The following is a 25,255-nucleotide window of genomic DNA, read 5'->3' as shown; positions in this document are numbered from 1 at the left end:
TTTGATTTTGTTTGAGCAAGTCTGTGCAGTTTGAGAGTAAATCCTTCTTGTTCTTCCCTCTTGTCTATATTTTCTTGTCTCTGTGTTTATGTTAGATAGTAGCTATCTAATCTTTTCATCATCGATCTTAACCATTGCAACAAAATGTGCCTATTTCAGTTTTTAATTTAACAGGAGAACAATAGCTAATAATAAATGTGGAACTGTGATTTCCTTTCCAGAATTTCTTTAATCTTTTATGTACACTTTACAGAGTAAAATGCCAAGAATTCGTCAGTCCAAATGGCGATGTATAATTGGATACCGGGGTAGTCCTCTTATGTTGGTGTTTGAGTCCCATTGGGATTTTTATTTTTCTGAATGAGTGCTTACTTACTGCCAACAATGCAACAAAAATAAGTTATTAATCTTTAACAGAAGTAGAGTTTGACCTGTCCAACCATTAAATGAAATTTTGTGTTTGTGGCAGTGAGTAAGAAATTAGAAGCACATCTTTCACAATTACTGCATTTGTTTAGTTAGCCTTTTTGAATGCTAAACATATTTTCTATGCCACTTGTTTTTACGTTGATTCATCTGCTACTATCTCTTATGCAGTAATCCCTTCCTATAACTCTGTCTGATGGACAACCAAGCATATGGCTCCCACATAATTGGAGAGACCATATAATGCAGAGTCTTTGTACCATGACTGTTATCATGATACTCCTCATTTAACTCCGAGAGACATTTTATAAAGAGGGGAATTACTGTTGTCAGTGTTGTCTTTCTTTCAGTGTTTTGTTCTTTTTGAGTTCTGAGTTTAGGCTAATAATTGTCATATTTTTCTTTAATGAATTGCATGCCTATAGCATGGCAGATTAATTTGGTATGGAGGCTTGTAAGTGATTTACTTTTGTATTTTTGACTTAAATGGAAGACTTCACCCCAGTCATCATATGAATAAACTTAAAGTGACCCACTAATGTATGCCTGGAGATGCAGTGCTGTTTGTCATGGGGATTTTTAGCATTGCATTCACCAGGATCTTAGTGTTGCAATTATCTTAAGTCTCAACTTTGACAATTACTTTGAGTATTACAGAATTTCCCTCCTTTCCTCCAAATTGCTGTCCTTGCTTTCTCCACAAGCTGTGTCTTGTTACACCATGGCTCAATTGACACTTGCTGACCTGTGACACCTTGTCCGAGTAGTCATTCTGCTTGAGTGAGTGTAGGCTGAGCATTAATCATGATAATCTCTTATGATATAATGCACATCATGGCTCATTGTGGTCATGACCTTACTTGTTCTCTCCCCAGTACACACACAAAGTCCATTCTTGGTAAGATTAACTGAGTATTGATTGATTGGTGGGGTAGGGAAGATGGGGAATTAGATTGATTGACTGATTCATTCCGTATTTTTGATCTAGTAGAGCTGAGAGCAGCTACAGCTTTGCCTGAGGATTACTAATGCGGTACAGATTGAGAGTTCAATTTTGAATCTGGTCATATGTCATAGTAACAGATCATAGTGACCAGAGCAGTACCCAGATTATTTGAAAAGCAGATGAATTTCACTGTGGATTCTGTAAACAGCACTGCATCAGTCTGACTGGGGCAAAGTTCCTCTTTAAATGTAGTTAATACAGAGCCTGGATATATTTTGACACGGCAATGTTGATCTGTTGTTAGAATCGGATGAAGTCCAGTCTCCTGACGTTGTTGCAACTAGCGAAGAGGCCTCGGAGTCAGCAACAGAAGAGGTCAAAATCCCTGTAGCTGCAAGTATTGAGCAAGCTGAAAATCCTGCATTGGTTGTAGAACCCAGTGAGAGTCCATTGGAAGGCGAGGTTGCTGCGGAAGAGGCACTGATGGAAGTTCTGACCCCGCCTGCTTCAGTCAAAGGTTAAAAACCTTTCCAGCCAGAAATCATATATTTCAATAGAACTATATCATTGTCTCATCATTTGCTCAGTAGACGGGTGTTCTCTTTTGTCAGCCTATGCAGGCACAATTTACCTATAACATAAGCTAATGCAATTTGTTTTCCATATTTTTCACTTCTAACAAAAATAATACGATGTCCTAAATAAATCTAACCAAAGAATTAGTGTATATATCAATAATTAAAAGAAATATAGGAAAATATTCATAAGTCAAACTGATTAATTAACAACCAGGATGTATCATAATGGTATTAGCGCTTTATTTTGAAAATTATTTTTAAACTAACGTGTATATTTTTGTGATCTAAATGTGGAAAAATATGTCCATGTTTGGAATAATAGTATAAATTATTTAAAGCAACTATTTGATAATTTTCTACAATTGTGTGACAAGGAATGTGAATTATTTTTAAACAGTTTTGTGAAACACAGCTATAGTAGGCTGACAATGGAAGAACAATAAGTTATCTTCTCTTGAATACTATGACGTTTCCCTGGCTAGTGTTTTTTTTCAGTGATGGCGACTTATATACAAACTAAATTACTTGGACAGATTAATAATCTTTGGCATTAAACACGAGCAACAACACACTGAACACTTTGAGGTATACTCAACAGTCTAAAAGATGGTATTCAAGGTGCATTACTCTCTTGAATAGCTTTGTAAAAATGACATTTTGCTGTGTGCCTCATTATTGAATTGCATCGAATGCTGTGAAGTTGCTTTATTTGACTAGTAGACATGAAATATGTTCACTACAGTAAATGAAATCTTAATCTTCCTCAGCTATTTATTACTGTACATCAATTAACTCCTACACATAGAATCTACACATAGGTTTTAATTGTCAGAAATTTAAAAAGAATTAAAATATAAAACTAAAAAATCTTTTCCTTTCTGTCTTTTCTTCTCTTTTAATACAATCTTTCTTCCTTTTAGTTACCTTTCTATTCCAGATTTAACATTAAATTCTTCATTTGCCACTTCCATTCCCAGTGCAGTTATTTTCACAATCTTTCAATTTGATTGATGAAGGGGCTACTCACCGGCTTGCGCTGTTCACACCAGCCCCAGATATCATACTTCCCTTGCTACAATGTTGCCAGTTTGAACTTTCAACAATTGTCTTGCATAAAAGTAAAAACCTAAATGTGCGCTAGGGCACATCTACCCTATCTTTTATCTTAGCCTGCTGGACAAACTTTCCTCATTCCTGAAGAAGGGCTAATGCCCGAAACGTCGATTCTCCTGTTCCCTAGATGCTGCCTGACCTGCTGCGCTTCTCCAGCAACACATTTCCATCCCACATCTACCAAATGTCAAGATTAGAGTGATGCTGGAAAAGCACAACAGGTCAGGCAGCATCCGACGAGCAGGAAGATCGATGTTTTGGGCAAAAACCCTTCATCAGGAATTCCTGATTTCCTGCTCCTCCGATGCTGCCTGACCTGCTTGGGTTTTCCAGCCACCACTCTAATCTTGACTCTGATTTCCAGCATCTACAGTCCTCACTTTCGCCTACATCTAGCAAATGGCAGATGCACAGCACATTACAGTCTGATATTAATAAATAAACACCACAAATTTGAAATTATGGGCTAGTGTGTGGTCTATCTGTTCTATTTAGAAAGATTAGGAATGTAAGAAGGAGGAGAGCAGGCTCCTAATTGAGCCCATTCCTTACATATGTTGTGTCCTGTTTGCAGTCCCTAGGACTCTACAATTCATTTACGTAATCTTTCAAACAAATATTCCATGAAATGCTTTCCTTAAATGACCAAAAGCAATTGAGAAAGGCTGCATTCAAATCCGACATGGTTATAATCTAATTTCAAATGCAACTACATTGCCTTGATGACATTTCCCTGGTCTCAATTCTCAGTATATGTACAGAATAAACAAGTTACGGGAATTACAATGATTTGTATTACGGGTGCATTAAACAGAATAAGAATGTTTTGTAATGATCAATTATACTGTATATGGTGATAAAGATGGAACAGGGTCTGTTGTTCACAGATTTAAAAACATTTCCTTCTCTTCGTACAATAATAATTAGCTCTGTGCCTCTGTGTGTAATGATAATTGCATGAATGTAAACACACAAACATATGAATTAGGAGCAGGAGTAGGCTCCTTGGTCCTGAGCCTGTTCGGCCATTTCAAAAGATCATGGCTAATCTGGTTGTGACACCAAGACCATAAGACATTGGAGTAGCAGTTAGGCCATGCAGCACATCAAGTCTGCTCCACCATTCAATCATGGCTGATAAGTTTCTCAAACCCATTCTCCCACCTTCTCCCTGTAACCTACGATTACCTTAACAATCAAGGACCTATCTACCTCTGTCTTAAATATACTTAATGACCTGGCCTCCACAACCTTCTGTGGCAATGAATTCCATAGATTCACCACTCTCTGGATGAAGAAGTTGCTCCTCATCTCCATTCTTAAGGGTCTTCACTTTACTCTAAGGCTGTGCCCTCAGGTCCCAATCTCTTCTGCTAATGGAAATATCTTCCCAATGTCCACTGTATCCAGGCCTTTCATATTCTATCATTTTCAGTTAGATTCCCCCAATCCTTCTAAACTCCATCAAGTATAGACCCAAAGTCCTCAAACTTTCCTCATATGTTAAATCTTTCATTCCGGGGATCATTCTCATGAACCTCCTCTAGATCTGCTCCAAGGCCAGTACATCATTCCTGAGGTATGGGCCTCAAAAGTGCTCACAATGTTCTGAATGTGGTCTGACCAGAGCCTTATAAATCCTCAAAAATACATCCCTGCTTTTATATTCTAGTCCTTTCAAAATAAGTGCCAACATTGTATTTGCCTTTCTAACTACTGACTCAGCCTGCAGGATAACCTGCTGAATTTTCTTCTCATTTAGAAGATAGTCACCGTCTCTATTCTTCGTACCAGAATGCATGACCTCACACTTTCCCATGTCATATTCAATCTGACATTTCTTTGCCCACTCTCCTAACCTGTCTAAATCCATCTGTAGCCTCCTCACCTCCTCAATACTATCTGTCCCTACACCTATCTTGTATCATCTGCAAACTTAGCCAGAATTCCCTCACTTCCTTCATCTAGATCATTAATGTATAAAGTGCAAAGTTATGGTCACAACATTGACCCTTGCAGACTCCACTAGTCACTGGCTGCCATTCCCGAGAAGGACCCTTTTATACCCACTCTCTGCCTTCTGCCAGACAGCCAAGCTTTTATCCATGCTAGTAACTTTCCTCCAACACCATGGGCTCCTATCTTACTCAATAACTGTCTGTGCAGCACCTACTCAAAGGCCTTCTTGAAGTCCAAGAAGGTAACATCCATTGGCTTTCCTTGGTCGAACCTGCTTCTTACTTAGAGTCATAGAGATGTACAGCACGGAAACAGACCCTTCAGTCCAACCCGTCCATACCGACCAGATATCCCAACTCAATCTAGTGCCACCTGCCAGCACCCGGCCCATATCCCTCCAAACCCTTCCTATTCATAGACCCATCCAGATGCCTTTTAAATGTTGCAATTGTACCAGCCTCCACCACATCCTCTGGCAGCTCATTCCATACATGTACCACCCACTGCATGAAAAGGTTGCCCCTTAAGTCCCTTTTATGTCTTTTCCCTCTCACCCTAAGCCTATGCCCTCTAGTTCTGGACTCTCCGACCCCAGGGAAAAGATTTTATCCATTTATCCTATCTATGCCCCTCATAATTTTGTAAACCTCTATAAGGTCACCCCTCAGCCTCCGACGCTCCAGGGAAAACAGCCCCAGCCTGTTCAGTCTCTCCCCATAGCTCAAATCCTCCAACCCTGGCAACATCCTTGTAAATCTTTTCTGAACCCTTTCAAGTTTCACAACATCTTTCCGATAGGAAGGAGACCAGAATTGCATGCAATATTCCAGCAGTGGCCTAACCAATGTCCTGTACCGCCGCAACATGACCTCCTAACTACTGTACTCAATACATTGACTAATAAAGGAAAGTATACCAAATGCCTTCTTCACTATCCTATCTATCTGCAACTCCACTTTCAAGGAGCTATGAACCTACACTCCAAGGTCTCTCTGTTCAGCAACATTCCCTAGGACCTTACCATTAAGTGGTCAAGTCGTGCTAAGATTTGCTTTCCCAAAATGCAGCACCTTGCATTTATCGGAATTAAACTCCATCTGCCACTTCTCAGCCCATTGGCCCATCTGATCAAGATCCTGTCATAATCTAAGGTAACCTTCTTCGCTGTCCACTACACCTCCAATTTTGGTGGCATCTGCAAACTTACTAACTGTACCTCTTATGCTCCCATCCAAATCATTTATATATATAACAAAAAGTAGAGGACCCAGCACCGAACCTTGTGGCACTCCACTGGTCACATGCCTCCAGTCTGAAAAACAACCCTCCACCACCACCCTCTGTCTTCTACCTTTGAGCCAGTTCTGTATCCAAATGGCTAGTTCTCCCTGTATTCTGTGAGATCTAACCTCGTCGAATGCCTTACTAAAGTCCATATAGATCACATCTACCACTCTGTCCTCATCGATCCTCTTTGTTACTTCTTCAAAAAACTCAATCAAGTTTGTGAGACATGACTTCCCACGCACAAAGCCATGTTGACTATCCTGAATCAGTCCTTGCCTTTCCAAGTACATGTACATCTTGTCCCTCAGGATTCCCTCCAACAACTTGCCCACCACTGACGTCAGGCTCACTGGTCTATAGTTCCTTGGCTTGTCCTTACTGCCCTTCTTAAAGAGTGGCACCACGTTAGCCAACCTCCAGTCTTCCAGCACCTCACCTGTGACTATCGATGTGTCCCCTCCCCTTGATGAAACCATGCTGACTTTGTCCTGCATTACCATGCACTTCCAAGAATTCAGAAATCTCATCCTTCACATTAGTCTCCAAAATCTTCCCAATGACCAAGGTCAGGTTGGCCTGAAATTTCCCATTCTCCCTTCCTCCCTTCTTAAACAGGGGGGTTACATTAGCAATTTTCTAGTCCTCTGGGACCCTCCCTGCAAGATCACCACTAATGCCTCCACTAGCTCTTCAGCTTTCTCCTTCAGAACTCTGGGGTGTAATCCATCTGGTCTAGGTGATTTATCCACCTTTAGACCTTTCAGGTTTTTAAGCACCTTCCCCTTGGTGATGGCAACCATACGCACCTTTGAAATCCACATTCTCACCTATTTCTAACAATCTCTGACTCCTTTGTTACTCAAGAATCTATCAAATTCTGTCTGAAAAATATCCTGTATACTTTAGTTTTAGTCTCTTCCACAAGAAGAAACACTTTCATTATCCACCTTGTCTCGTCCTCAGGATGTCTCGATAAGATCACCTCTCATCCTTCAGCATTCCAGTGGTTGCAGGTCCAGCCTGAACAGTATTTCCTCATAAGATAAACCTCCTCTCTGGTATCAGTTGAGTGAACCTTCTAATGCATTCACATCTTTTTTAATAAGAAGACCAAAACTGCACACTGTAGAGAAGATGTGGCCTCACCAACATTCAATATAACTCAACTAAAGATCCCTACTTTATATTCCATTCCCCTTGCAGTAAACAATCACATTCAATTTGCTTTCCTAATCACTTTATGTGACTCATGCTGCAGGACACTCAGATCCCTCTGTACCTCACAATTCTGCAATCGCTGCTCTGTAGTACTGACAGGGAGAAAGTGAGGACTGGAGATACTAGGGATCAGAGCTGAAAAATGTGTTGCTGGAAAAGCGCAGCAGGTCAGGCAGCATCCAAGGAGCAGGAGAATCGACGTTTCAGGCATAAGCCCTTCTTCAGGAAATACTGACAGGGACCCTCACCCAAGGCCAACACATTTCAGAAAATTTGGCAAACAGTACTCATGACTTTCATTTCAGTGATCACCATCAGAAGTGGAAATTCTTGAAGTTTCCTCAAGAGGGTCTCTTTGAGCTCCCTTCATCCTGTCAGTGAAGTTTATACAACTGGAGCCTGGTGTTATAATGTGAAGAAGGAAGTTCAGTGGTTTTAATGTGCTCAATATTAGTAAGTTTCTCCACTTAATATACATTTATATTTGAAGAATGGTTTTAGAAAGTTTGTCAACATCAGTAGGTTAATCACTTGTAGAAATTATTTAAATGCTTAAAGTGGAGTGAATTCATTTGTTGAAAGAATTCATCCAGTTAGTTACCAAGTCAAGAAGATCAGGATGATCCCATGCCTGATTAAGATGTTCAAAGCAGAAAGGTCAGGATGCATCCTAGGCTGTAGAGGGAAGTAAGTGTGGAAATGGTGAGGTTTTACCTGCAATATTTTAATCTTCCTTGGGTATGGGAGTGATACAAAACTACAACCCCTGCTTAAATAGGAAGAACAGAGTGAATTGGCTATTTACAGTCAGCCAACCTAATGGCACTGGTTGGGAAAGCTTTAGAGATAATGATAAATACGAAAAACATCAGGATTTATAAATAACAACCAGCAGAGACATTAAAAAAAGGCAAATGATGTCTGACAATCTTGATTGTATTATTTGTTGAAGTAACAGAAAGCATTTATGAGGGTAGTATGATTGATGTTGTATGCATGGACTTTAAAAGACAAAACAGATTTCTTAGCGAAATGCAGATGATGTGCTTAAAGGACAGTGACAATGTTGAAAAGAATTGGTCAACAGACGGAAAGCAGAGAGCATCAATGAACAATTACTTTTCAAACTGAAGGAGAGTTCGCAAGAGTATCCTCCAGTGTTCTGCAATTGGACAACTATTCCTTTTGACATATCATCTGACATACATGTAAATGACATAGAATCAAAGTCTGCAATGAATATTGAACTCAGAACTGTGGCAAGCAATGAAGAAGATTGCAAGAGATTTCATGCATTCTATGTGCAACAAAAGGACAGGTTGAAGACTTGCACTCAAGTCTGTCATTATATATTATGACTATTCCACAGCAACTCTTGGTATTTTCTATCATTTTTCTTAACACAAAAATACTTCAACAACATTCCATGGGGGATACTTATCAACTTTGTTGCTTAAATAGTAACCTGGGAGGACCTTGTGTGACCAGTGGACATCCAGTTTTCAGTCCATTATAACTGTAGAATAGCAGGCAATCCACTCTACTATGGATTACTATCTGCATAGTTAAATTAGAAATTGCTCCATTGTACTGTCTGTTATGAAGGAATGCATTCCAGAAGATCTCATTCTTCATTTCACTCCAATTAGAGTCATAGATTCATACAGAACGGAAACAGACCCTTACTGTATGAATCTATGACTGTATGGCACAAATGTTAACCTTCCCACAATACCCACGTCCCGTGAAAGCACTTTTAAAAATTCTGTATATCCCTCAAACTGATTGGTTTCATACACTATTTAAGAGGGCAGCTAAGAGTGAACCATATTGTTATCAGTCTGCAGTCACATGTAGGCCAGACCAGGTAAGGATACCAGATTTACTTTCCGAAAAGACAAAATTGTTAAAGCCCAGAAGGAGGCCATTTGGCCCATTGTATTTGCACTGGCTCTTCAAACATCGCTACCTGGTGCCAGTCTCCTCCTTTGTCCCCATACCCTTGCACTTATTTTCTATCCAAATGATCATCAAATATCCTCTTGAATACCTCAGTTGAACTTGCCACCTCATCATTTACAGGCAGTACATTCCATTCTCTAACTTCTTGCTGGAAAAGATTGCTTCTTTTGCATATCACTTTAAATCCATTCCCTTTTGTTCTTGTTCCTCTTCCAAGCAGGAACTACTTCTCCCTGTCTTCCATGTCCAGCCCACTCATGATTTTGGAAGCCTCTGTCAAGTCTCCTTCCATCCTTGTGTTTCCAAGCAGGACAGAACTACCTTTTCAACCTGTCCTCAAAAATTGAATTTTCTCTATCCTGGAACCATTCTTATAAATTGCTTCTGTACTCTCTCCAATGCATTCACATCTGTTATATAATCTGGGCCCCACATCAGTACACAAGTTTAACATACCTCTTTACTTTTGTACTTCCGACACTGTGTTTTGCTGTATGCAAGGACAGCAGTAAATTCTTTTAATTAAAAGTGTATGTTCTATATAAGTAAGCAAGAACAATTAGATTAATTACAGTCACCTTTTAAAATACAGAAAAGAGACTAAGTTGATTCCACTGGCCAATAGTTTCTCCATTGAATGGCAGCTTCCATTGGGAATATATTTAAATTAACAATAACCTGAGGAGAAAAGATAAAGCAATATTTATTTATGTACGTGTCACTTTTACTGTAAATTAATTATTCAAGGTCATTTCATGTCCTGTGAAAAGAAAATAAGTGGTTTCCTTATCCATGTACTTGGTCTGTAAATGTGTATGTGAGCAAGTGTAGAGAGATACAATCAGAAATGAAATATCACATTTGATTTATTTCACATCAAAGTATTTTTTGGGTGAAGTGGGTAGGGATGGTGATGGGGTTAGGACACAATGGGACACCTACAGTACGTTCACCTTATCAAACCACTTCATAAACTTAAAGGCTTTTATCAAGTCATCTCTTTGTGTTAGGAATGTAGAACATGAGAAGGAAAATTAATATCACTCTCTGTTTTTTTGGAGAAAGGCAAGTTCAGCATTTTCTAATAATTATAACCTCTTAATTTTGTATCTGCACCTTCTGTATCCTTTTCACAATATGGCAACTATATGCAGTGAGGTTAAGGTTAGTCTTGGTTGTGAGTCCTTACACAGTTAAACAGACCCAAAGCTTTATTACAGCTGGATCAAAAAATACTTCTGAAAATCGTCCTTCAGAGCCACAAATGTTCTTAAAATTGAATTGAAGTAAGTGTAGAGATGCATAGTGATGTATCCATATAGGTACACACATGCATGTCAACAATATAAACACGTGTTGTACTTTTTTTAAGGAGGCATTTTTTAAGGTCAGATGAGAAAGACTTGAAAAGGACTTCAGGGACAAGCTTTTTCCACAGAGAGTGGTTAGTGTATGGAATGAATTGCCAGAAGAAGTGGTAGATGCAGGTACAGTTACAATGTTTAAAAGACTTTTGGATAAGTACATGAACAGGAAGGGTTTGAAGGGATATGGGTTAAACATCAGCTTTTAGTTTGGGAATATGGTCGGTGTGGACTAGTTGGACTGAAGGGTTTATTTCCATGCTGTATGACTCTATGACTCAATACTATGTCATCTTCACAACATACTTTCCTATCTATGTATGTGTCCTCTTTAAACTTGAAACTTTATTGCTGGAACAGCACAGCAGGTCAGGCAGCATCCAGGGAACAGGAGATTCGACGTTTCGGGCACAGGCCCTTCTTCAGGATTGTTCTGTTCCCTGGATGCTGCCTGACCTGCTGTGCTGTTCCAGCAATAAAGTTTCAACTTTGATCTCCAGCATCTGCAGACCTCACTTTCTCCTCTTTAAACTTAGCTACCATGCCTTTGCTCCTTGATGTAAACTGTAAAATATTGAAGGCCCAACACAGATGTGGGACTCGCCTCTTCTTACCCTCCAAATCTAAAAAAGATCTATTTATGCATACTCTGTTTTCTGCCAGCCAGCCAATCATCTGTCCAGGCTAGAATATTACCCACTATACCATGAGCTGTTACTTTGCAACAATTTTTTTTTGTGCAATCTTTTTGAATGCTCTCTGTAACTCTAACAGCAGTACATCAACAGCCTCCTCTTTATCAAGTCACATTAAATTTTCAATAATAAAGGATTTCCATTTCACTGACACTTCCCAATTACCTTGAGTTTTTTCTACCTTGCCCAATTGCAACCTCTTTAATGATCAATTCTAACACCATTCCAAGCTAACTGGCCTATAGTCTCCTGTTTTCTGTCTTCCTGCTTTCTTGAATACAGGGTTATATTTCCTATTTTTAATGGAACTTTTCCAGAATCTACCAAGTTTTGAAAAATTAAGATCAACACATTGACTACCTAATGACTATCTCTTTTAAGATACTTGGGTAAAGTCCATCAGTACTTGAAAACTTATCAACCACCAGCTCCATCAATTCATTCAGTACTGCTTCTCTACTGATTATAATTTCACCAAGTTCCTGACTTCCTTCGACTTCGATTTACAGGTATATCTGTTTTTTTTTGTATCCTCTGTTGTCAAGGAGGAAGCAAAATATTATTCTTTATTGGTACTATTAATTCTCCATTCTCACCCTCTGGAGACAAATGCTCACAAATGTGGGCGGCACGGTGGCAGTGGGCGGCACGGTGGCATGTGGGCGGCACGGTGGCACAGTGGTTAGCACTGCTGCCTCACAGCGCCAGAGACCCGGGTTCAATTCCCGCCTCAGGCGACTGACTGTGTGGAGTTTGCACGTTCTCCCCGTGTCTGCGTGGGTTTCCTCCGGGTGCTCCGGTTTCCTCCCACAGTCCAAAGATGTGCAAGGTCAGGTGAATTGGCCATACTAAATTGCCCGTAGTGTTAGGTAAGGGGTAAATGTAGGGGTATGGGTGGGTTTCGCTTCGGCGGGTCGGTGTGGACTTGTTGGGCCGAAGGGCCTGTTTCCACACTGTAATCTAATCTAATCTAAACCTGACTTACTCCTTGTCTATTTAGACAATCGTAGAGCCAGTGTCATTTGTTTTTACATTTCTAGCCAGCTTCCCCTCATGCTGTTTGTGTTTATATTAAATAGTAGCTTTGGAATGCAGTCTTTCCACCATCTAATCTTAACCATTGCAGCAAATTTGATAATGAGTATGGAATTGTCATTTCCTTTCCAGAATGTTTTGGATTTGTTTGTTATTCTACATTTTGTAAGGTAAGATGATAAGAATCCATGCACACAAAACACAATGCCAGGGATCGTCTTCTTGTTTTTCTCTTCCTATTCCATTGGGAATTATCTTTTTTTCCCAGAATGACTATTTGCTTGTGAAGTTTAAAAAATGAAGTAAAAAAGAATTAGTTTACAACACAGGGAGACCCTGCAAATCTGTTCAGCAAAAGTATTTAAATTATAGGTGTGAACAAAACAACCGAAGCAAATTTTTAAAAATTGAAAGAACTGCAGATGTTGTAAATCAGAAACTGCTGGAAAAGCTCAGCAGGTCTAGCAGCATCTGTTGGGAGAAATCCGAGTTAACATTTTGGGTCGAGTGACCCTTCCTCAGAACACTGAAACAAAATTTAACTTTTTTTGAAAGCCAAAGATATCTCCTGTCCACTATTTGCCAGCTTAAATCATCTGCTCTAGTTGCTGAGTAATGTTGTGCAGGTTCCAGTCACTGGAACTGGAATGGGTTTGTGTTTATCTAATGCTTTGGCTGAGACCAGATAATACAGCACCGAATTAGACAACAATGTGGGAGCTCTGAGCTGAATGGTTTTGAATGAATTACTGCGAGTTGATGTTGACATTATACCACAATGTAATATGAGTGACAAAAAAAATCAGTAACCTGTTCTACTTTGCTCCGTGTTTTCATTGACAAAGTTAAAAAAAATCTACTCCTTTTATGTTTCAAAATATTCTGCTGCAAGCAGCCTTGCAACATTCTGAATGGGGTAAAGTTTCACTTTAAGTGTAGCTAATAAAGTGGCATGATATATTTTAACATGATTGTGTTGAACTATGATTAGAACCAGATGATGTCCAGTCTCTTGAGGTGGTTGGAGCTTCTGAAGAGGCCACAGCATCAGGAACGGAAGAAGCCAAAGTCCCCACAGCAGACAGCATCGAGCAACCTAATAGCCCTTCAACAATTGTAGAACCCACAGAGATCCGACTGGAGCAGGAGACCAACACATCAGCTGCAGACCAAAAGGATGAGTTACAATCTAATCAAATCAAAGGTTAAACAATCCTTCTTGGAATGAATTTTATAACTAAGTTGAAGTAAATGGTGATCCTGGGTTATTTAAATATCCATCTCACTTCGTCCTCACTCCTTCTGACTTTACAGCTCATTTGTTCTCCCTCAACGTTTTCCTCCATATAAATACTCCTTTCCCTGGCTACTCCTTTGACCTTATCTTCACACATAGTCTATCCATTCTCCTCATCTGAATCACATGCATGACTGCCTCTCTACAGTTTCCTTTAATCCTGCGACTCCTCGCAGTCCCCCTTCTAACCCCAATGTTTGTCTTTGGACACTTTTACAAGTCACAGACAGATTCATTTTCAAATATCAGCCATTGAGCATTTAGCCTTCCATCTTCCAGAGCACTTCTGCAGCTTTCAAATTGCCCAGCAAGCCTTCATCTCAGTTTTTGGAGCTGTAGTTCATGCCAAATCATGCATTCCCTCCTACATTGGTTGTTTCCTTTAGTAGCCCTTATCTTCACTTCCTTAAGTTCAAGGGGTGCAGATTTGAGTGCACATGATACGATAGAAGGGTCAGCTATTTATCACAGCTATTAGTTATTTAGCTCTTTGCCAAAACTCTGCAAGGCTCCAACAACAAGGTATTTAAGTATTACCTTTCAGTTGAAAAGATTCCAAGGAGATACAGTGTTACCAAACAAAATTTCTCACTGAACCACACCAGGAGATATGGGGCAGATGACCAAACTTTGGTTCGAAAATAGTTAAATGTCTTAAAGTCCAAAGTTGTGCAGGTTAGGTGGGTTAGCCATAGGAAATACAGGGTTACAGGGAGAGGGTAGTGGGGGTGAGATGTTCTTCAGAGGAGTGCTGTGGACTTGATGGGCCAAATGGCCTGTGTCCATACTGTATGAATTCTATGGTTCAAGGGGAAACAACAGAGTTTGGAGAGGCTAAGGAAAGCTTGAAGTAGAGAGCAGCAGATGTTTTGGAGAATGTTTGAGCAGGTGGAGATTATTAATGATTAGTGGGGGAGGGGGAGGAGAGGTGGAGCTCCCTGCCACTAACTCTATTTCCTTCCTTAAAACCCTCTTTAAAATGTTTTTCTTTGATGGAGCTTTCTCACATATCCTAATAATGCCTTCTTTAGCTTGATGTCAGCTTTTGACTTCTTATTTTACTGTGAAATATTGTGGTTATCCTAATCTGCAGCTGCTATATATATATATATATTCACATTGTTGTATCCTATATCATAGTTTGCAACTGCTATTCATCAAAGAAAAGCCTTCTCATAGAATATCTGATAAGCGCGAGGTGGGATAATCTGACCACCTTAGTCGAAAACATTGACTGAAAAAGTTGAACAATGCTCAAAGTCACCAGGAGTCCAAGTGTGATTGTATTGTAAAGAATTGTAAACAACCAGAATGGTCTGAGGATGTTTATTCCAGTTTTAATGGGACACATTTATTATTGGGCTCATTGGGAGCTTCTTCTGCTATGATGAACAAACATAATATATAATTCTAAATTATGTATCTTAATAAGTATCAGATTTACTATATTAAACTCTTAGTTCTACTGCCTCATATGTCTTGTCTGTCCACCAGAATGGTGTGGAGATTTCAATGTCCCAAAGTGATGTTTGTATGATTCTGATGACTTGTCCACCACTGGGGTGGACAAAGTGAAAAATCACATAACAGCAGGTTATAGTCCAACAGGTTTATTTGAAAGCAATAGCTTTCGATTTTGCTTTGATTAATGAAGTTAAACGATCTACTTGAAGCTGGCGCATAAATGCTGGCTTGTACAGAATAGATACTTACAAGGAAAATCTGAATTTCTCAGTATTTCACAACGTTAACTTAATGGACACCTCTGTGAAAACTAAGGGTTTTCATCTGAACATAAGAACTGAAGAAATCAAAGCAGGTGCAGACCAGGCAGCCCCTTCATTCTGCTCTGTCTTTCAGCAAAATCAACCTCAGTTTTATTTTCCTGGCTGTTGAAGTGTGTTGCAGAATAACACGTCTCAGAGACTCAGGTACGGTTTTGATCATTTATTGTACAAATATTCAAGAGCCACCTTGGGCATTCAAAGTGAATTCTTTCATTCACCCATTGAAATTGCTTCATAAACCCCAGTTAAGGATGTTGGCTCACAAATTTACAAAGAACTCAATTACATTCACAAATAACTAATGAACTGCTTGTATCATCAAAGAACTGATTACCTTAATGAAGCACTGATTGCATTTAGAAAGAACTGATGAGCTATGTGTGTTAATTAAGAACAGATTGCACTAATGCTGTAAATTCACAGCACTTCACAGGCAGCTAACTCAATGTCTGTTACCTTGTTGTTAAACTGTTGTTACATCAACTTAATCTTCTCTTGTGTTCCCCACTAAGATTAATCCTGTCTCTAAGCTTTGCTAATGTCTATATTGTTTTCTAAATTAGTCCTACACCTATTAAACTTGCTTACCAATAAATTTCCCTTAAAACTGCTCCCCATATCCCTAAGTTCCTCTTTGTTGGGGAAACAGCTTCTCACTGTCTACCTTACCAAAATCAATATGTATCAACGATGTCTAAATTTGTCAAATTATATGCCTCATTCTTTCAGCCTTTCCTCACAAGACAAACCTCTCAACTCAGAAATCAGTTTAGTGAACCTTTGCTTGAATCACCCTAACATCGAGGGCCGAAGGGCCTGTACTGAGCTGTAATGTTTTATATATATCCTTCCTTGGGAGTGGAGACCAATGGAAAACCAAGGAATTCAGAGGGCTAGTAGGGACCATGAAATACATTTGACAAACTGGATTAAGGAAAATCCCAAGGCATTTTATACATATATAAGGAATGAGAAGATGGCTAGGGAAAGAATTGGTCCACTCAAGGATGAATGAGGGAATTTATGCATGGACCCAGAGGAAGTGGATAAGGTCTTTATGACTACTTTCTATTGGTATTCACAAAGGAGAAGGACATGGTGGTTGCTCAGTCTCAGGATAGATATTCTACAGTGTGTCAATATAAAAAAGGAGATGATGGGTGTTTTGACAAGTATTTTAAGGTAGACAAGTCTCCAAGACTTGATAGGATCTATCCCAGAATGCTGAGGGAGGCTGGTGAGGAAATTGCTAGGGCCTTGTATGAAATCTTTGTATCCTCTTTAGACACAGGAGAGGTCCCAGAGGACTGGAGAATAGCCAATGTTGTTTCTTTATTTAAGCAGGGCAACACATATAATCCAAGAAATTACAGGTAAGTGAGCCTTATCTCAGTCTTAAGGAAATTATTAGAGAAGGTTCTTAGGAACATTTATTCACATTTAGAAAAAATATGGACTTATTAGTGATAAGGTGTTGTGTGGGGAAATATGTGTCTCACAAACTTGATTAAGTTTTTTTAAGGAAGTGACAAAGATGATTGATGAGGGAAGGCAGTACATGTCTGTATGGACTTTACGAAGGTCTTTGACAAGGTCCCTCGTTGCAGGCTGATACAAAAGGTGAAGTCACATGGGATCTGCAGGGTGGTGGTAAGATGGTCACAAAACTGGCTTAGTCATAGAAAACAGAGAATAGTTTTGAAGGGTGTTGTTCAGATTAGAGATCTATGGCCACTGGTGTTCACAGGAATCAGTGCTGAGACCCCTATTGCTTATAATATATAATTGATTTGGAAGAGAATGTAGGTGGGCTGATTAGTAAATTTGCAGATGACACAAAGTTTGAAAGAGCTGCTGATAATGTGGAGGATTGTCAGAGTATACAGCAGGATACAGATAAACTGGAAACTTGGGCAGAGAAGTGGCAGATGGAATTTAATCCAGGCAAATGTGGGGTGATGCATTTTGTGAGATCTAATGCAGGAGGGATTGACAGGCAACTGTCAACAGTTGAACCCTTAGTAGCATACAGAGGGATCTAGGTGTACAGGTCCACAGTTCCCTGAAGGTGGCAACACAAATAGATAAGGTAGCCAAGAAGGCATTTGGTATGCTTGCTTTCACCAGTCAGGGCATAGAATATAAAAATTGACAAGTCATGTTACAGCTGTACAGAAATTTAATTAGGCTATGTTCAGAATATTGTGTACAGTTCTGGTCACCACACGACAGGAAGGATGTGGAGAGGATACAGAAAAAGTTTACCAGGATGTTGCTTGGTTTGGAGGGTATTGGCTATGAGGAGAGTTTGGATAAGCTTAGTTTGTTTTCACTTGAATATCGAAGGGTGAGGGGAAACCTGATAGAAGTTTGCAAAATGATGAAAGGCATAGATAGAATGGATAGTCAGAGTCATTTTCCCAGGGTAGAAATGTCAATTACTAGGGACATGGGTTTCAGGTAAGAGGGGGTGAAGGAGATGTGAGAGGCAATTTACCAGTGCCTGGAATGTGCTGCCAGAGGAGATGGTGGGGGCGGATTCAGTAGCAACATTTGAGAGGCAGCTTGACAGATACATGAGTAGGCAAGGAATAGAGGGATACGGACAGCCTAGAGGCAAAAGGGTTTTAGTTTAGAAAGGCATCATGTGTCAGAGCTGTCATGGTGGGCTGAAGGGCCTGTTTTTGTGTTGTCCTATTCTTTGTTCAAAGCCGAACACAGTAATCCAGGTATCATTTCACTAAAACCATGCACAATTGCTGCAAGACCTCTCCAACAACATAAATTTCTTCCTAATTACTTATACCTACCTATTAGCTTTCTGTGTTCAGTGTACAAGGACACCCAAATCTCTCAGCATGCCAACAATTACAGTTTCAGATGTTGCCACTACAACACAAATATAGAACAAGTCATTAAAAGAATTAGTAAAAAAGGAGAAATGTAATGGATGTAATAGATGAGGCTGTGTTAGAATAAACCAGTGTAAAACAAAACAGATTGAATACATAGGTAACCGTTTTAGAGCAGTGGATTTACGTGCTAATTTACTAACGTTGATAAGGATCTGCACCCTGAGTAGCTCCATTGAGCACAAATTGCTGTGCCCTCTCAGGAAATCAATGTTCCTCGCGCAACCCCTACCACTTCACCAGTGTCCTTGCTCTTGTCTATGCTGCATATTGCTGCCAGCCAGGTGTTCTAGGCTGAGCATTGTTCAAGGTCATTCTCCAAGATCATCTGTAGTCTCCTCAGTTGAAAATCAGCAGCCCTTCCAGCATTCATGCTGCAGTTACTGGGGTAACAGGGCATAGGTGAACAAGTATAGACAGAAGCCATACAGAAGACAAGCAGTCAGGGAAAACACAGTGGAGATTTGCAAGTAAATTGGAAAGGTTTTACTTCATAGTTTGGTTTTGAATGTTTATTTTGTGATAGCCTGAATGTTAGTATACGATTTGATGGTCGGTAAGGTGTGGGAACAGTTGATGAATGTGAAATTGAGATTTCTGTTCCTGATATCGCACTCAGTGATCTGTTCATGACCTTGCAGAAAGGCTAACTGGGTTTCCTTTTCCTGCTCCTCACATTCTTCCGCATGCGGCTGCTCTTGAACTGCTTACTGTATAACTAATGGCAACTAGTCATCAACTTCTAACAATGCGTTTGTACAGACTGCAGCAGATCGCCATAATCTTGACACCTTCTGGTATTTCAGACAACGTAAGTGTTATTTCAGCCCCCGATGATCTGTCACAGCATATTTTCTGAGGCAGCAGGTCTTTTATTGTCTGCATGAGTTGTATATGGTCCTTTTCAGCCTTTGATATAGCTTAAATGCAACTAGTGCCCTACACTGCCAGAGAATATGATTTTATTGATGACCTGCATGGTTTTCTGCCTATGGTCATACAGCAGATGGATGTTGAGGGAGTCTTTATGTTTATCACCAGAGTACAGAGTTGATGTTTGGTAGCACTGATTGTATATGCCTCTTTCTAACCCCTCCTCCCCCTTCTAGAAGATTAGAATAGCCCCAATCCATGTGACTGATTATTTGAATTATTAATTGGACTGCTGGTTATTCTTAGGTGAAAACAATGACTACAGATGCTGGAAACCAGAGTTTAGATTAGAGTGGTGCTGGAAAAGCACAGCAGTTCAGGCAGCATCCAAGGAGCAGTAAAATCGACGTTTCGGGCAAAAGCCCTTCATCAGGAATATGCTGGTTGTGTAATCTCTGTACATTCTCCAGGCCAGACCGTATTCTGCCAAACTAGTGCACTTGTGATTGGAAGCAACTGGCTTGTTCAGAGGTTTTAAAGTGATCAACAAAACATCTTCAGCACATGCCACATCACTTCATATAGACTTGTTCCAAATTGAACTGGCGATACAAAGCGCCAAGTACTTAGAGAGACAACAAATAGCTGGAAGAAATCAATCTGCAAATAATCTGTAAACTGTTAAATAGTGTTGGTAAAGGCCTCTCCTGCTGTTGAATGCAGGTTCAGTTTTAGAATGCATTAACTGGAATACTGAGCTGCAAACTTCTGGTAGGAGTTCTCTGTTTATGTTCATGCTGTCACCAATAGGTCTGGTGCATCTTGCCCTCAAAATATAGCTGAAATAACTCCACAAGGTCAGTATCCTGTACCAAGTCATCCTTTACTTACATGTACACTGGACTAGCTAGCTCAGAGCCAGTCCCTAGAGTGAGAGAATCCCTGAGTCTCCAGTTTATATCTGTCACCCAGGATTGGCTCAGGTTAACAGCTCCAATCAGGGAACTCTTACTCAGTGAGAACCACCTAGCCAACCTTGTTCCAATCACTGTAGTGGTTGGACATACCGTGGCCCCTAAAATGAGATGCAGAGTGTCGAAATAATGGCAGCCGCTCTTCCTAATTTTGTATCAGTGCAGCCTTAGCTAAAGAGGAGAAGGATTTTGTTAAGGTTTGCTGTAATGACCTCCTTTCCAACATTCACAAGGCAATCTGCTTGTAATGAAGGTTCCTCCAGTAATGCCATCCTGAAGCGTGACAATCATGCTTTAATGTTCATAACACTCAGCCAATGACTGAAATAATTCCACCAGTTGATCTCTTATAGTTACCATTGCACTTTTATTATTACATACAGAGAGAGGAAGAATTTCCAAACCTCCACAGTATATAGTTGGTAAGAATAACCAGCATATTCCTGATGAAGGGCTTTTGCCCGAAACATCGATTTTACTGCTCCTCGGATACTGCCTGAACTGCTGGGCTTTTCCAGCACCACTCTAATCTGAACTCTGGTTTTCAGCATCTGCAGTCATTGTTTTCACCTAAGAATAACCAGCAGTCCAATTAATAATTCAAATAATCAGTCACATGGATTGGGGCTATTCCAATGAAAAGCTTTTTAGTAACCGTCATTACAAAAAATCAAAAGTAATAGTAGAAAGTGCGAGAGAAACTCTGCAGTTCTGGCAGCAAGTATGGTGAGAGAAATAGAGTTCATGTTTCAAGTTCAACGTGACATTTCTTTGCAACAGAAGAAATCTTCTGAAGAAGAGACAAAGCAGACTTGAAACATTAACACTGTTTCTCTCTCCACAGGTGCTACCAGACCTGCTGAGTTTCTCCAGCACTTTCTGTTATTATTTCCAGCCTCGGGGGAGGAGGCTGGGAGAGTGGATCTGAGCGAGACTCAGGACATAAATAAGGATAAGAGTTCTCTAGTCTAAAGCCTGCTGTGACTTGAAGAGGAGCTGGTTGGAGTGGCAGTGGAGTAGAGTGGATATTGGGGTGAACGACAATGGAGATTCCCACTGAAAGCCCAGGTTGAGCTCAGTTGGAAGAGCAGCTAAACCCCAACAAGAACCCAACAGAATTTAAAGAAGCTGAGAAAAGTGACATCAGTACAAAGGTGTTTGCGAAGTTGTACGTGTCCATTTCAAAGTTGTATGAATAAAAGGTAAGCATTCTGGGTTCCTTTTAATAGAAAAAGAATTTCCTGCAATTTTTAAACTTAGGGTAAAAGTTTTTTTTTCCATTGAAGGTATGGCAGGACACTCAGTCCCTTGTGTTGTACATCTGTCGGATGAAGGAAATCTTAATGCCCCTGGCAATCTGGATGACCACATCTACCACTGGTTTGATCAGCTTGAGCCCTGGGTTTTGGAGCTTGTGCATTGACTGATGGCACAGCAGTGCATCTGGGAGGCTGAGGGTTATGTGGATAGCACATGGTTACACCGCAGCTGAAAGCAGTGCAGTTAAGGAAGGAATGAGTTACCATCAGTCAGGGAAGGGAGACAGGAAAACCCCAGAATACGTCTCACACAAGAATGGTGTCTCTATGTTGGTAAATAAGCTGAGGTAGTTCTGAGGAGTGCAGTCAGAGATCAGCTGAACAAAGAGCAGACAGAGAGGAAAAAAACTAAAGCAGTGGGACAGTCAATAAAGCATTAGAATTTAAATTAGATGTTATTATTATGTGTATTCAAGTGCAGGAATACAGGGGTACAGTGAAAAGTGTACTAAGTTGCCATTCTACAGCACCATCTTAAAATACAAAACCAGAATTTTTAAAAAACTAGAGAAATAAAAGAAACAGAGCCAAAATGTAAAGAAAAACATCCAGATTTTAAGATCCTGATCCAAAAGAAAAAGAAAAAGTCCAGATGCGAAAGTCTTACCTTGGTGGGCCTAGTCCTGGTCTGGAGTTTCACTCAGCCTCCTCCTGGGGCATGCTCCACTGATCACCTTTGCTGTTGCCGGTGCCGCCACTGCTTGCTGGAGCATTGCAAATGCAAATACGGAACCTATAAAGCTCTGCAGTAATGGGGTTGCAGCCAGCTATGTCTGCATTTGCAGCCACGACTCTAGGATGGTGTGTTGACTCCCTGGGACCAGAAGCCAGGATTTCACTGAACGGTAGCAGGCCATTCAAAAAGGGGAAGTTGAATAGTCAGAGGTTGTGGTTCATGTCAGTGCCAATGTTGGTAGAAAGAGAAACAAAAACAGAAATGGCTGGAAAAACTCAGCAGGTTTGGGGAGAGAAATCAGAGTTAATGTTTTGCGTCCAGTGGCTCCTCCTCAGAACTGCAGTTCTTTTGGTTTTTATGTAGTAAGAGAGATGAATTCCTGTGACAAAATTTAGGGAGTTAGGTAGCAGTTTAAAAAGCAGAAACTCAAAGGTTGTAATCTCTGGATTACACTCAGGGCTATGTGCTAGAGAGCGTAGGGATATGGGGAGAGAGTGGATGAATATGTGACTAAAGAGTAAGTGCAGGAGGGCAGCTTTAGATTTCTGGAATACTGGGTCTGTATCTGGTGACGGTGGGACCTGTACAAAACTAACAGATTAAACCTGAACAGCAAAGGCACCTTGCAGGGAATATGTGATGAGGTTTGTTATTGGTGGAAGTTTAAACTAGTTTGGCAAGGGAATGGAATTCAAACTGGAAGTACAAAACTGGGTGATTCACTGGCAAATACAGAAGAAAAGCCAAATCAGTCTGGCAGGCAGATCACATACTGCATAGCTAACTTTAGGTATAAGGGAACTTGGCAACGTTGGATAGCAATTATTTTAATGCAGGGTGTCTTGCAAGAAGGCAGATGATTTGAGGGCTCTAATTAACACATGGCATTTGACAACATTGCTATATTGGCGACATGGTTAAGGGACAGCCAGGGCTGGCAACCCAATTTCCCAGGGTATAGAATCTTTATGCAAATGATTGAATAGGTGGTCCTCACCCTCAATAATTTCTCCTTTGAATCCTCCCACTTCCTCCAGACGAAAAGGGCAGCCATGGGCATCTGCTTGGGCCCCAGCTATGCCTGTCTCTTTGTTGGCTACGTGGAACAGTCCATCTTCTGCAGTTACACCGGCACCATTCCCCACCTTTCCCTTGGCTACATTGATGACTGTAGCTGTGCCACCTCGTGTTTCCATGAGGAGGTTGAACAGTTCATCAACTTCACCAACACATTTGACCCCGACCTTAAGTTCACTTGGACCATCTCAGACACCTCCCTCCCCTTCCTGTTCCTCTCAATCTCCATCAATGGTGACTAACTCAACATGGACATCTTCTACAAACTCAACAACTCCCACAGCTACTTGGACTATATCTCCCCTCACCCTGTCTCCTGTAAAAATCCTATCCCTTATTCCCAATTCCTCTGCCTCTACCGCCTCTGCTCCCAGGAGGACCAGTTCCACCACAGATCACACCACGTAGATTCCTTCTTCAAAGACTGCAATTTCCCCTCCCACGTGGTCAATGATGCCCTCCAATGCATCTCACCCATTTCCCGCACCTCTGACCTTGAACACCACCCCGCCAAATTACAACAAGGACAGAACCCCCATGGTCCTCTCCTTCCACCCCACCAACCTCGGTACACATTGCATCATCCTCTGCCATTTCCACCACCAGGAGAGATATATTTCTCTCCCCTCCCCAATCCGCTTTCCATAAAGACCACTCCCTCTGTGATTCTCTTGTCAGGTTCACACCCTCCCCTCCCTGTACCTTCCACTGCCACGGCAAGAATTGCAAAACCTGTGCCCACAACTCCCCCTCTCACCTCCGTCCAAGGCCCCAGAGGAGCCTTCCACATACATCAGAGTTTTACCTGCACTTTCACACGTGCCATTTACTGTATCCGTTGCTCCTGATACGGTCTCCTCTACACTGGGGAGGCAGGACACCAACTTGCAGAGCGCTTCAGAGAACATCTCCGGGACACCCACACCAACCAACCCCACCGCCCCATGACCGAACACTTCACCACGGCCCACTCCACCAAGGACATGCAAGTCCTGGGCCTCCTCCATCACCACATCTTAATCATCCAATGCCTGGAAGAAGAACATCTCATCTCCTGCCTTGGGACCCTCCAACCTCACAGCATCTAGGTGGACTTCACCAGTTTCCTTCATCTCCCCTCCCCCCAACTTATCAAAGTTCCAACCTTCCAACTCAACACCACCCACATGACCTGTCCTACCTGTCCATCTTCCTTCCCACCTATCCTCTCCACCCTTCTCTCTGGTCTATCACCATTAGCCCCACCTTCACCTACCTATTGCACTCTCAGCTACCTTCCCTCCAGTCCCACCCCCTCCCATTTATCTCTTCACCCCCTCAGGTCCCAAACCTCATTCCTGATGAAGGGCTTATGCCTGAAACATCGATTCTACTGCTCCTCGGATGCTGCCTGACCTGCTGTGCTTTTCGAACACTACACAATACTTGTAGGAAAATGTCAATTGGAGCAGTGGGAGTATTTCAAAAGGAAATGGTAGAAGTCCAAGGCCAATAAGTCCCTGTAAAGGTGAAGAGTGAGACCAAACATTCCAAAGATCCATGGATATTGAGGAATGAAAAGATTGGACATTCCTGATGAAGAGGTTATGCTCAAAATGTCAACTCTCCTGTTACTTAGATGCTGCCTGACCGGCTGTGCTTTTCCAGCCACATACATTTTGACTCTGATCTCCAGCTTCTGCAGTCCTCACTTTCTCCTACTGAGGATTGTACAAGATTGGCGAATAAAAATAAAATGCATCTCATGATAGAATCCA

The 25,255-nt window shown here is 40.9% G+C and overlaps 1 protein-coding gene across 1 annotated transcript in view; it reads left to right on the top strand.

Moving 5' to 3' along the window:
* The window catches only part of mgarpa (mitochondria localized glutamic acid rich protein a), a 38,586-nt gene extending 23,236 nt beyond the window's left edge, over positions 1 to 15,350 (top strand). The window contains exons 4-5 of the mRNA XM_043674100.2: positions 1,677 to 1,889; positions 13,575 to 15,350. Of these exons, the coding sequence (XP_043530035.1) occupies positions 1,677 to 1,889; positions 13,575 to 13,792 (431 nt within the window). The 3' untranslated portion in view covers positions 13,793 to 15,350. The remainder of the gene's footprint in view (positions 1 to 1,676; positions 1,890 to 13,574) is intronic.
* The last annotated feature ends 9,905 nt before the right edge of the window (positions 15,351 to 25,255 follow it).

Source organism: Chiloscyllium plagiosum, unplaced genomic scaffold, assembly GCF_037043375.1.
Source record: "Chiloscyllium plagiosum isolate Xiang-an unplaced genomic scaffold, Cpla_swu_hap1 HiC_scaffold_36, whole genome shotgun sequence".
Classification (NCBI taxonomy): Eukaryota; Metazoa; Chordata; class Chondrichthyes; order Orectolobiformes; family Hemiscylliidae; genus Chiloscyllium; species Chiloscyllium plagiosum.
This window is presented reverse-complemented; position numbering and strand designations above follow the sequence as displayed.